Source organism: Enoplosus armatus, chromosome 6 (assembly GCF_043641665.1).
Source record: "Enoplosus armatus isolate fEnoArm2 chromosome 6, fEnoArm2.hap1, whole genome shotgun sequence".
Taxonomy (NCBI): domain Eukaryota; kingdom Metazoa; phylum Chordata; class Actinopteri; order Centrarchiformes; family Enoplosidae; genus Enoplosus; species Enoplosus armatus.
In genome coordinates, this window is record NC_092185.1 from 2544230 (window position 1) to 2558374 (window position 14145).

The 14145-nt window shown below is 41.6% G+C and overlaps 2 protein-coding genes across 2 annotated transcripts in view; both read right to left on the reverse strand.

The window, feature by feature from the left end:
• Positions 1–221: 221 nt before the first annotated feature.
• ric3b (RIC3 acetylcholine receptor chaperone b) lies at positions 222–4926 on the reverse strand. The gene is made up of 6 exons (XM_070908140.1): positions 4806–4926; positions 3379–3617; positions 2679–2757; positions 2048–2141; positions 1385–1515; positions 222–697 (listed from the first exon to the last, which is right to left on the reverse strand). The coding sequence occupies exons 1-6, from the start codon at positions 4924–4926 to the stop codon at positions 222–224; spliced, it is 1140 nt and encodes a 379-aa protein (XP_070764241.1).
• Positions 4927–10092: 5166 nt separating this feature from the next.
• The window catches only part of LOC139286490 (rhombotin-1-like), a 4995-nt gene continuing 942 nt past the window's right edge, over positions 10093–14145 (reverse strand). The window contains exons 3-4 of the mRNA XM_070907297.1: positions 10538–10663; positions 10093–10198 (exon numbers count right to left, since the gene is read on the reverse strand). Coding sequence (XP_070763398.1) covers positions 10093–10198; positions 10538–10663 — 232 coding nt within the window. The remainder of the gene's footprint in view (positions 10199–10537; positions 10664–14145) is intronic.

Below are 14145 nucleotides of genomic sequence, written 5' to 3' on the forward strand. Positions count from 1 at the left end.
ATAAACTACTTATTCCTCTTTTAGCCAACGGACAAATGTGACGTTGGTGATACGAAACACACATTTTCTCACTTATTCACTTCAAGTAAAGATAAACGAGGCTGGCAACACATTTTCATGCATTCACCAACATCTCATGCTGATGAGAGCAGATTTCAAAGAGAAGCTGTCCTCGGAGACACCAGGTCCAGGTCTGAGTTTATATGCAGTCCTGTTGGGCCTCAGTGGGAGGCTTTCTTTGCTCTCCTCCTCTTGTTCCTCCGTCTGACGGCGCTGCAGGAAGCTTCTGTCTCCGTCGACCTGGTGAGGTCCTCCATCTTCTCCTGCTCCATCGTGGACGTCATCTTCAGCGTGAGCTCCAGCTCCTTCAGGACTCCAGCCAGGTCCTCCTCGGGGACACCCAGATCGATTTTACCCCCTCCCTCCTTCTGTTCATGCGTGACCCTCTCTGGCCCCACATTCTCCCCACTTACTGCCGTAGCATCAGATTCCCTCACAGCGTCTTTATCCAGAGCTTCCTTGGCCTCTCCTCCACCTGTAACGTCCTCAGGAATGTTTTCCAGGTCGGCCCCATCGGCTTGTGTCCTCTCCGCCCGTGTCTCCGCCTGTGTCTCCGCCTGTGGACTGCGGTGCTGCTGACTGTGCTGACAACAGCAGCGTGAGTGTTCCCAGTACTGCTGAGGCTCCTCGGGATAATCTGCTGAAACTTTACAGAAATGTGATGAGTCAGTACTTGATCAGCATTTCCTTGATCTACGAATCTACCTGTCAGGAAGTGTGTGTCAAAAATCCATCGTCTGAGTCACTCTGGGAACTTGCAATAAATACAGATCAGCACAGTGTAATCAATATTCATCCAACTGGGCTAATGCTGCAACACCTGCAGAGACTTTGAAAGAAGCTTAAGAAAGGGGAATCATCACAAAGAGCAGCATGTTTTTTACTGAAAGTCTCATTATTTTACTGCATGGCTGCGCAGTGAAAAGACATTTTCAGATCTCTTCCTTGTTGAAATGCTTTTCAGGAGCATCGACATTGAATTATTTGAGTGTTTGCTGCATAAAAGCTGAAAGACAAAACATAAAGCAAACACAGACGATGTGAACGTGGTCGTTTTGAGCATCAAAAAGTGTATTATCAGATAATGGAATTAACCACGAGTATTGAACGCACCATTGCTTTTTAGTGCGTTAAAGTGCTGAAAAAGTGTTTGTCCTTACTAAACAGAACATTACCGGTCCCTTAAAGTTTTGTTTCATACAGTAATAAGACGAAGGGAGGCTGGTTAGCTGGTTAGCATCTTAAGAAAAGATGCAAAATGTCTCTCGTGATCCTCTAAGGTGGTGAGTATTTAAAATGTACATTATGAAACGGCCTCCTGTACCTTCCCAGTCGTCCTGGCTCTTCTTCTCTGCGGCCACGTTGTCCACCAGCTGGCCCTCCTGCATCACCCGAGTTATCTCCGTCAGCTGCTGCAGGAGACTCTCCTCCTGATCCGCCGTCACCCCCTTCACCCTGCAACACACACGGAAAGCTAAACAATCTTCCATTTTTATAACCTGTGGAGCACTGTAGTGTCTTGATCCCACTGTTTCCATTATTCTGCCTTAAATGTGCACATTCGGCCCTCGTTAGCTGAACATTTCTGGACCATACTAACATGCTGTTCTCAGAACAAACAAGATGCTTCATTTCTTTATGTGGAATTTGGTACATTTTTGGTGTTTTGGGCACTGATGATTATAAAGGAATAAATACTTTCAAACATATAACCTACTGGAGTAACTAATAGTCACAAGTAATGAACCTTTTAAAGCTTTTAACTAATACAATATTAAAAAAGCTTTAAGCTCGGAGTCATTGAAGAAAACAACCCACATGCTGTAATAAGACATCATTATATAAAAAGGGAGAGAACGTCTTGCAGAACCACATGAGGAGAGTAAATGAGCGTTCAAACTTAGTGGGATATATAAGAAATGACTGCACGCTTGTAATTAAGGCGGCTGAGCGGTGAAATGATTCGTCTGTGAGGACGCACACCCACCTGTCGGGGCTGTGGTGGGCGTTGGAAACGATATTCTCCATCACCAACTCGGTTTCCCTCAGTTTCTCCTGCAGCTGAGCCAACTCAAAGTCCGCTGGAGGACAACAAAGACAGAATCATCTTAAACCCAGTCGGAGCACAAAGGAGCTAAAAACAACTGCAGCACAAAAGCTCACAATCACTGGAACATGTACGGCTCTAGTTTGGGCGGCGCTTCATCTTACTGTATGATGCTTCATGGCAATCAATAACCGACATTCATGTCTTTCTCATTATGTTAATGCACTCTAAAGATTTACATCAGCTTCTGAGACTTAATGCAGACGTGACAAAAAGCTTTTATTCTTCTGGGAGACATTATAACATAAAGTTTACAACTTTCACAGGTTTCTTTGCACCATCTGTACAACACACTGCACTGCAGCTGGTTTTTGGACAAAAGCGTCTGCCACATAAATGTGATGTTTCTGAGGACATACTCAAGGACACTAAGTATATGAAATAATTTGAACTCTGAAGAAACAAAAGGTAAAAGCATCAGAGGGCTTTGGTGCTTTTCTGCAATTTTTAAGAAAAGATTAGTGAAAAAATGTTAAAAGAAAGAGTTTAATTGATGTTGAATGACACTCACTGATCTTTCTCTTCGTGTTCTCTGAGCGAACTGAAGGAAACCTGCTTTCTGTCGGCTTGTTGTTCCCCTTGGATGTGATCTAACAGGGAGACGATAACCACGTTAAAACGCTCAAAACACATCAAAACAAAATCCATTTGAAATACTTTGACATTTTACTAGATTTTACTGTGAATCAGGGCTGCGTCTCCTCTGAAATTTGTTTATATATAAAAGAGCTTTCATACCAACAACAAACAACTTATATAAACATTTTTAATTTAACAAAATAAGCCAAACTTCTCAAATATTACATATTGACACATACATGAAATTTACCTGAAAAGAATTCTCTACAATCGGAATTATTTTAATTGAAATCATAAAATGTCAAAGAATCAATAAAGAATCTGATCATTCAACAAGCTTTTGGTACTTGACAGTTGTCAATACTCAGTGCCACTGATACGTCTCAGTCAGTACTGAATCAGAAATACTTTATACCAAAACGGTACTGAAGTCCAACACGAGTCAAACTGTGAAGTTTGACAAATACTCTTACACGGTCTACAAAATGTACCATGAATATAAATCTACCTCTCTCAGGCAGTTAGCTTAGCTTAGCACAAAGACTGGAAACAGGGGGAAACAGCTAGCCTGGCTCTGCCGTTCTCTGTCTATACGGTGTATTGTTCAGTGTGTTGAGTCTCCAGTACTTCACCTTAAACAGAATGTAGAGGATGTAGAGTAAGATCCCGAAGCCGTACACGGGGATGATCTGTCCTGCCAGGTTGGATTTGCCCCCGGTTCCTGCCCCGGTTCCTGCCCCGGTTCCTGCTCCCTTGGCCCTGGCTATGGCCTCTGGGTTGTGGGTTCTGGAGAAGCTGGAGCCCGCAGCCCTCTGGCCTCGACTCTCCGGGGCCGCCTGACGGTGCATCATCGGAGGGAGGCGACCTAAACCTGCAGGGAGGGGAAGACGCGTGAGGAGGAGGAGGATTCACCTGGGAGTCAGCTGGAGAAAACATGACTGATTCACAACAGAAAGTTCAACACAATCTGAACTAGAAGTCACCAGGAATTCATCATCTAACTTCTAAAACATCTCAAATGTTTTTTGGTCAAACACAAAACAAAGCCTGGTGTACAGGCTCACTTTAAACCTTTGACATAAATGATTTCAGAGGGAAAAGGTTTTGTACTTCCTCATTATTTAAGTTTGCAGCTTCTATTGATCATCGTATTAGACTGATCAGTCAGTCTAATATAACACTCCTCCAGTAAAGCTTACTTTTCATGAAGGTTATAATGTTCAGTTTTTGTTGGTGTTGATTCAGCGACATGGTGTTCTTGCAGGTGGTAGTTTGTCTTGTTGTATATTATTATATCAAGAGGTGCTTTTAATATTTTGCCATTTCTGTCAATAATATGCCTCTCATGTATCAGCAATAACTTGGGTCAGACAGATCACCTCTTTCTGTAAAAGATGTAAAACCCAGAAGCTTGTCAGAAAACACCTTTTTAATCCATCTCCATGGAGAAAATATTCAATAAAATATATCAAATTCAGTTTTTCGAACATTGCCAGCTAATTATCTTTCAACTGATGCTTACCTTTCTGACCGGAATGAATACATGTGAGGCACAAACTGGGGCTACGGTACACCTAGCTAACAGTCATGCAGTCTAGTACAACAGTTCATTCAACCATATGTTCATTTAGGAAGTTATATAATTTGTATAATTTCCCCTCGGGATCAATAAAGTATTTCTGATTCTGATTATATTGCATAATACTGACAGGTGTTTCTATTATTTTGTCCACCTTATTTCTATCAATAAAGGTAGAGTGCGTTAGTTTTACCTGGGTGTGTTTAGAGATGTATATTGATCCTACTTGTTTGATAAATCCAGCTCATAAACTAATGCAGGTGTCTCGGTGTGTTTGGCGCCCTCTTCAGGGAGGAAAGCGCAACTGCACGGAGGCTGATACACCGGTGATGTACTCGAGTACACAGCTTCAAATACTAAAACACACATTACATCACCACCTCAGAGGCTAACAAATGAGAAGCGTCACTGTGAAAAGCCTGCGCACATCGAGCTGAAGGCATCTTAACGGATAAATAGAAACCGTGGAAGGTGACGCACCCTCCGGCCGCTCAGCAGCATCCTTCCGTCCCCGCGATAACAGCATTTTGGGAAGCAGCAGAGCGACGCACAGCACGAGACACGTCGCGAGGGTCACCTTCTGAAATGTTGACATCGCCATACCGACAGGTAAACGGTCACCTTCCTGTGGGAAAACGACGATATCTGACGGGTTCACGGTGAGACAACGGGAAACGGTTGATGTCGTTTGTCATCCATCGGTTGAACTTCCTCGTTGACTGGAGGAGCGGAAGTGCGCCGGAGCTGTAACGGACGCTTTTCGCCACTAGGTGGCGCCAAAGGACCGTCTTAACGCCCTTCAATGACGCTGCACAGTTAGACTGGGAATTTAATTAAGATAAAGTATTACAGATCATTACCAAAACCAAGTGCAAATACATTTAAGTATATGAAGTGTTTGCAGTACAGAAATACACACTTTCTGTTCATGTTTTCTGTTGATGTGAACTAAAAATAAAATCAGCATCTGCACAGGCACCATCAGTGTAGCTGCTGAGATACATAACGTTTCCAACAGTCTAATGGATCTAACATGTTACTTATTGAATACAACTTTTTTTGAGTTTTCACTTAACTTAAAACAAAATGTATGTTTGCATCTGCAGTTCATTTCTGTATCATATCAACCACAGTAGGTGCAGTTTTTGTTTTGCAGACACTAATTATGTTAGTTTTTTACATGTTTGTTTTGAAGTCACACAGCTATATTCTTATTTAGGCACAATTCCTAATGCTTGGTCCTCTTACTGTACTGCCGCATCCTGGTTTATGCACACGGATGATACAGAAAATGTCTTGTGAACTGTTACGTTCTGCTCGCCATCTTACCGAATGCAACTCTATATGAAGTCAAATCACTTTTCATCTTCTCTAAAATGACGAGGATCGGATGAAGTGGGTTTCTGTCTGACATGGAAGAAGAGATCTGACTTTATCTGATGCCCTCATCCTCTAAATACGCCTGCTGATGTGGCTTGTTCTTTTATCTCGGCAACATTTTAACGTAGCATGAAATGTTGAGATTAAACCAAGCAGATATTTAAAGTCCCCTCCACTCAAATGGGTTTTTTGCTGATTGTTACTTTTCCTGCATGTTCGACCCTCACTGTGCACAATGATGTATGTGCAGAGTTTGACTCTAAAAGACACTATATTTACATATTCATAGATTCTGGAAGGAGAAAATGTAATTTTAAGAATTTATAAGTCATTTATGGAACTTTTTAGTTGTTTAAAAATCACATCAGACAAAGTAATTTTGACATATCTTATAAAATGTCTGGATCTTTAACTGATTTCCTGCACTGCTCACACTGATTTTGGTCATCTCAGTACTTCAATAATACGCACACAAACTGAAATTAAAATTCAGTTTAATTAGCCAAGAAAAAAAGCAACAGCTTGAGATCAGAGTGAAAGCAAAAAGTACGGTGGGTTTGAAGCGGCGCTCAGTTCACTCGGAGTCTTCAGAGATGATGGAGAAACAGTTGATCCTCCGCGGTTGATGAACTGAGCCAAACGGTATTTGCAAATATGTTTTCTACGTGCCAGACGGGTGGGGCTCACCACAGAGGCTAGTTCAGTGACTGCCAGAACAATCCGACAATCAGAGAGACGTTTAAAAAAGACAACTCAGTGTTTTGTGACGGATGACTTGGTTGATGCTATGTGTGGCCTGATTGGCTTCTCTCCTGCCATCTAGCATTTTAAAGTTTGCTGAACAGATTATTTGCAAAGACTAGTTGCTCTATTTGTTGATTGGAGGACAAAAAAAGGGGAGTGGGGGGGGGGGCGAACCATCACAGTCCACTTTAAGTTCTCTGGAAAACATCGTCCTGATAGTTTCATTATTCCATCTTCACTTCCTGGTTGATCTCTGGGTCCGTCTGATCAGAAATGTCTGTTTTCAGGATCGTTAGCACGCAGCTCTATAATAAAGAGTTCAATCACGGGGGCTGCTGGAGACGCGTCCCAGTGTATCGGGCCTGTTTCCACACACGGTTCAGCCTGAAACAGGAAGCTGATGAGCCGACTGTGCTGCTGTGAGTGTCGTAGTCCAACTGGCTCACAGTCGTGCAGCTCTGATCTGCAGAGAGAAGAAAATAGAAAGCAGCTCCAGGTCACTCTGTGTGGTTTTAGAGGTTCAACAAAAACATACAATCAGCTTCATGTGTCCACTAATTGCGGTATTGTAATAGAAAGGTTATTTGTCTTATAATAAATTGTGGTATACATTCTGAATAAATGGTTGTGGGATTTGCTACAAGGGAACTTCCAGTAGAAAGTAATATTTCTCTCTTTAGGAAAAACACACTAAAAAACCATCTTTATTATATTTCAAAGGCAACATTACACTCAAAATACCACAGTTTTACATGCAAAGGTCTTAGGTAGGTTGTAACTTTAACGGTAATCCAAGTAAACAGGATTTTAAATAGAATAAACTCCTGCTGTCAAGTGTTTTTTAAGACTCTTGTGATTGTTTTTATTGACTATTGTGTTGCTTGAGTGTTTTGATGTCTGAGTTTAGACGCGTTGGTCTTCTTTGCAGGTTGTTCTCAGGTTTCCCTTGAAAAAGACTCCATTTCAATGAGACTTCCTGATCAAATCAAGTTACTATCAACATGAACCTTCATGTGAATAAAATCAGAGTATGATGAACTGCTTCAGACACGAGGGATTTCTCCAAAGTCAGCAGCACTTTCTTACTCGGGCTTCTCACTAATTTACAAATGAGGAAATTAACATTTAACTTATATTTTGTTCTTGCCTTTTAAAGGATAAGGCAGGCGTTATTCTCTATTCTTCTCATAGTCAACACATTTCAACAAGGTCCTCAACAAACGTCCCTACGCTGTCTGCGTCCTACTGAACATCTTTAAATTAAGCCACAAATATGTATCTTCATGTTCAAGAAAGGGTTCAGTAATTTCCCCAAAACAGCTGGACAGCTGGAGTTTTTCCTCAATCAAACAGGAGTGAATGGTGCATTTGTTGGGGACTATTTTCAACTGCAGATGAATACACATTTGGTGCTGTGATGTGTGTGTGTGTGTGTGTGGCAGTGAGTCAAAATAAACTACGGCGTGTGTGTTCATGGTAATGAAGGAACATGTCGGCCAGTGCAACAGTGTGGCTCATTGATGTGTTTTTAATGGTTTTTGGACAACAATGGAGCTCTATGGCACCCAGGAACGAGACACATCAGGCTTTGGATAAACAGACGATAGCCTGATCCTTTAAGTGCATTTACCTTATTTCACTTCAGTGTTTTGAGTTGGAGATTAATGAGTTTGAATGCAGCACATTCCCAGAGGTTGTGTAACTCAGTAGGGAGGCGAGTGTGTTGAACAGAACTAATTTCCACCAAAGTGAAAATGTCACTTATCTAATTATGATTCACAGTTCAATTTCACTGATACTTTTTTACCTTATTATCATGATTTTATTTTACTTTTCATCCACATGCATGAAGGTCATATCAGACACGTTCATGTATAAGTCAAGAGCCAAGAAAAATAGGCTTCTAAAAAGCGGTGGTCACATTTACATTTGACAACAGTTTAAATACGTCTGCAGAATAAATCCAACATCAACAAAACTATTTGGGTCTTCGAGTTGCAGCATCTGGAGGCCAGAAAACCAACACAGAAGCCATTTTAGACTCCCGTTATAACACTCTCCTCGCAAAATATACAGCTAATGACAAACATCTGACCATTCATGTATCAAAGATTCCTCATTTCTCACCTCTCTTCACAATAAAATGGACTGAAACCTCCACAGTTGGTCAAGTCCTCAGATTTTAATGTAAAAAAAAAGGGAAAATGATCTCCCAAAATCTAACGTTTTCAACATGAACTCTGGAAGACCTAAAACCAACCACGAGTAAAAAAAACTCCCCACTTCCAGAGTCCATCAAGTGTCCAGTGCAGCGTTGTGTGTTTTATGACCTGTAGTAGTAGAGTTAGTATCATAATAACAGGTTGGGCTGCTGGTGGCTTTGGGGTCTGTTTCTGAACCCAGGCGGACCCCGAAACCCTCATAATTGTGGATTTTTGCTGCACTTGCTTTCAAACTCCTCCCATCTGCCCTCACGGCCGACCTAAAACATGATCATCATAATAATGTAATCATTAAAAACATTATACAGCTTCACATGTACAGAGGAGGGAACACTGGTGTGTTTAAAGCTCTTTTTCATAGTGATGTTTATTTTTCCAGTGTTTGGGAATGTTTGGGAATGTCAGGATTAAACATTAACTTAAGACTCTTGAGAATTGCAAAGTACAGTGGAGCACAACAGCTTCTTGTTTTATAACAAACAGTAATGAACAGCCAGCGTGATCTGCGAGCACCACGCAGAGCGACAGACTGCAATGAAACCATTTATTTATTTCCACATTTTTGGTCTCCACCAACTCCGTATTTCATTTAATTAGTTTTTTTTTATTGCTTAATGTTTTGGATGTATTCTGACGCTTTTCTTCATGTAAAGCACTTTGAGTTGCCTGTGTTTGAGATGTGTTACATAAATAACAAATAAATAAAGCTGTCTGGCCTTGAACGCTCCTGAATGTTCACCAGCTGTGACACTAATCTACGCAGTAAATGCTCCTTAAAACAATGAGCTAAAAGAGGCTAAAAAAAGCTGCGTAGAGCTGCATGGTTGGGTCATAATCGTGCATATGGGTGTCCCCTTTCACATTTGATTAAGTGTTGATATAGATATAGATAGATAGATGTAGACTAATATCTTGTATAGCTTTAAACCATGTTTTAAATAGAGCTCCTTTATCAGTTTAAATTGTAGGAACCTGGTTTAAAGATTTGGCGTCCACACAGTTTGTTTTGCTGATTTAAAAGCTGAATGACTTTACTTTTCATTAAGAGGATTGAAGGGAAACTTTTGAGATGGGTTTCAACTTCACTGACTGAGACACGTTTGTCTCTCGGCCTACTTAATATGTGCTTAAAATATTCACAAACCTGTCGTGACACACAACAAGGATTAATGTGCGTCCGGCCTAAACGTCACATAATGCAGACTTCTTCAGAGATAATATGCTACTTCATATCTTGGGATGGACTCTCTTGCTAATGTCAGCAGCCTCTGGTTTGAAGTCTCATGTCTACATATGGTCATATTTGGGATGAGCTTGTGGGCTCGCTTGTATACCTTCCAGATATCTCCGCGCATGGTTTAGTTCAAACTGCGAGAGCAGCTGCCTGGGACTGTAATTCATCGCCATCACAACATTACCTCTTATTGAAGCTGCCTCTCTGTGCTGCCATTAAGATGGCCTCCTTCGTAGTCCAGCTGGCACAGGATCATGTTGTTCTTGAGGAAGAACTTGTCTCCCACGCAAAATCTGCAGAGAGAAATAAAAATATGGAACTGGGTCTAGGTTCTTGCTTGAGATGAAGTGAATCATGAGGTCCCAGAGGAGCATTTCAGGCATATTTTCAGCATACATCCGCTGCTATGATAATCAGAAAATTAATCTTGCATGATTGCTGGCTGATTAACTATCCAAGTGATATACAAAGTCTTTAACCCCTCGAGGTTTTAAACCGTGCAGTAAATTTCATCACATTCTGACTACAATGCTTTGGTGATACACTCATAACGACCAGTGAGCTCACTAGTACACCTCCCAGATAAGTCAACTGAATTTGATCTCCCTGGCTAATTGCTCCCCTAATCTTACCTCTGGCGGCAGAGCTGACAGGCGAAGCAGTCTAAATGGTAGACGTTGTCTCTGGCTCTCATCACCATCTCAAAGGCAGGGATCAGCTTACTGCAGGCTGCACAGTTCCCCGTCACCCCAAAGAGCCTGTGGAGGGAAAGAGGGCGACAAGCAGACCTGTAGTCTGGACGCACTTAGATACAATCCAGCCAAGAGCTGAAGAGGACAAAAAAACACTGAAATAAAGGAAGGGGAAAAAAACTACAAAGTACTTCAACAGGACGCTGAGTCAGTGTCGCAAAATAATCACTTGTTTTAACGTAGAAACCTGCATTTCTTACAGATTAATACCATCCATATCTTACGGATCGTAATTACGAGCAGCCAAGTGAATAAAACATTCACATCAGCCTCCTAGTTGTAATTCTGAGTCGGAGATATGAGACATTTCTAACAGCTGCGATGTCTCCCACATAGCGGGAGATAAATAACTGCAAAGACATCATCGCTGGCAGGTAAATGTGAGTAAAATCCACTGATACAGTCAAGCTAATGCTACTTAACAAGACCAAGAGCTCACAGTGACAATGCTTTGACGTTTAGCCGGTTTAACGTTTACCATGTTCGCCGTTTTAGTTGAGCATGTTAGCATGCTAACATTTGCTAATTAGCACTAAACACAAAGTACAGCTGAGGCTGATGGGAATGTCATCATCATAAAGCAAAGTGTGAATATAACGTCTGAACCAAACAATCAGCGCAATTCATCCAATAATTGTGGAGACGTTTCACTCAAAACCACAAATGTCAACCTCAAGGTGGCGCTTGAGGAAAAGTCAGAGGGTCACCAAAGTCAGTAGGGGTCATCCTCTGGGGAACATGAATGTCTGTGCAAAGTTTCATGGAAATACATCAGACATGTTGTTGAAATATTTCAGGCTGGACTTCAGTCATATTGTGAACAATTTAACAACGTACGCCAAAACAATTGCAAAAATCTTTTTCTTTATATTCTTATCTCAAAATCCAACAACATATGACGTGCTTACAGAAGCTTGAACCAACCAATTTCAACCAATAATATCATGACATCCACCCAATCAATCAATCAATCAATCAATCTTCAACTTTTAGCGGTACAGAGCTAAGATTAGCTAGTTAGCTAGCTAGCAACAGCGCCACGATGCAGACGTTTCATCTCGACTTTAACAATCAACAATAACAAAAACAGCTACTGAAATAAATGATCGAACAACATTTTTGATAACGTATGTGAGCGCGGTCGCTCTCGTGCTGTTCTGCCGGATTACTGCCTTTCTGTTCTTATCTTTCCTAAACAAACCTCTGCTGCTGCTTCTCTCGTTGTGAATCGCGAGACTTTTCACATTAAGTGAGTGTCGAATGTAAAAGCATGTAAAATGCGTTTATATGAGCTGCTGAAAGAGAGAAAAATGGAGATTCGCTGATATGAAAATGTCTCAGAGGACATTACACTGACTTCACAGTTCAGTTCAGACTTGAGTCAGTTTATTACACTCTTCTGAAACGAACAATTTATGTGGCAACATTTTGAACTATGTCCTCAAACTACCTGAGAACAAACCCTGTGTTGTTTTTAAATACTCGGTGCTGACCAGCTGCAGATTGCTTCACCTCTCGGTCACCTCTAAAAGAGCGAACAAACGGCTCCCTGAGAGCCCGACACACATGAAGATAAGTGGCCGCTGCTGATTTCCATATTCCATTAGAGGCCAAATGGAAAAGGAGGTTTGGGAGGAACATTTATGAAAAACGACATCCGCAGAAGGAGGGAGGAGAGCGGCGAGCATGTGTGTCCCAGAGCTCCGGACGACAAATGAAAAACGTCATCAAATGAGTGACCAACACGGGAACAAAAGCGAGTCCTAATTAACCGAATGTTCTGATCTAACGAGCCTGAGTCCTGAGCAGGCACCTGGTGGGGTTTTTTTCCTTCTCCTTAACGAGGCTACAAAGCTCAATGCTAATTCTCTACTAATGGTCCAATTAAAAGAAATCACATGGTTTTAATCCTGCTCTTCAAAGGCTCTTGGTCTGCACCCTTGCGATGATGAGGAAAACAGGAGGCAATCTAGCCAATTTAACTGTCAAAAGGGGTTTTGGTCTCTTAAGTGCAGCGCAGCTAATGAGAGACTTAGCCCCAACCAAATCCAGCTGGATTGTACATGAGACTAACACATGAGTTCAGCAATGTGGCTGAGATATCAGGAGTTCTCCTGCTGACCTGACACCAGACGTCGTTATTTCAGGCACGAAAATGAAGGCTACATAACTCTCGACGGAGCCGCTGGAGACGGCTTCAGGTTTGTGTGGAAGTGGTGTCGTCGAGATTCATGGTCCAAAGACTGTAAAGGTGGAAACCTGCTTAAATCTATTGTATATTTGAAACTTATACTTATTCATAAATTAAATGAGCTGTTTCAGTTGACAGACACTGTGAGGTGATGAATAATCTCACTCCAGAGGATTTTATAAAGGAGCCGTCTCTTTATCTGCAGGGTTTATGAAGAGGGTTTGAAGTGCTTCAGAGTGCGTTAAGTGTTATAAACTTCCTGCCCTGTTACACGGCAGATTCTGTAGCAGAGGAGGCTCTTCAGTGTGCTGTTTCCCTGACGTGGGCTAATGCACTTACAGCGATAGTTTGCTTGTTTGTTTGTTTTCTTGACGATACCACAAAGTACAATACGTAGCTGGAGCCAGGAGACAGTTAGCTTAGCTTAGCTTAGCATAAAAGACTGGAAACAGGGGGAAACAGCTAGCCTGGCTCTCGCTGAACAAAATCCTCCTTCCAGCACTGCTGATGCTCACTAATTAAATAGTTTTATAGCACGTTTGTTTAATCAGTACAAAAACCAAACTGTATAAACATCGATTTGTGCCGGACTATGTCTTTTTCTGTTGCCGGGCAACCAGCAGAGACTCTAGGAAGTAACTGAGACAAACGTTCGGCTCAAAACCTCTCTAAAACAGCACCTGGCCTACAGACAGAGCCAAGGCTAGCTGTTTCCCTCTGTTTTCAGTCTTTATGCTAAGCTAAGCTAACCGCACAGAAATAACTCCTCTGACTCTCAGCAAGAAAGCAAACGAGCGTGTTTCCCAATATGTTTAACTACTCCTTAACATCCAACTTCACCCTCTATTCTGTCATTTCTTTTCTCTTTTTACTGTTTGTTGTCTGAAAAGTAAAATTGGCGTTAAAGTTCATGAAAAAGGTTAAATGACCAGAGACACGCTCCAGTATTCTGGCTTCACTCTGCGTTGCTTTAACAAAGACTGAAACGTACTAAAAGGTCAGCGATCTGCTTATTCTGTTACTGCATACGTTACGTTTCAGTTTAATCTCGCTGCTGACTGTTGCTTTCAGCTCTCGGGAGCCCGTCATCTCAAAACTAGCTCATGTTTTGAAGAATGTCATGTTTTTAGTATCTAATAAGTCATGGATGCAGCTGCCAGCCTCATGTCCCTACACAAGATAAAAAGCAGTGCAAGTATGAGACCCAATATGATGACGAGAAGCACATCTCAAACTGCAGAGTTTTGGAGGATTTTGTATAATTATGGCTGTTTTACTACCTTGGAAAGTTAACTGA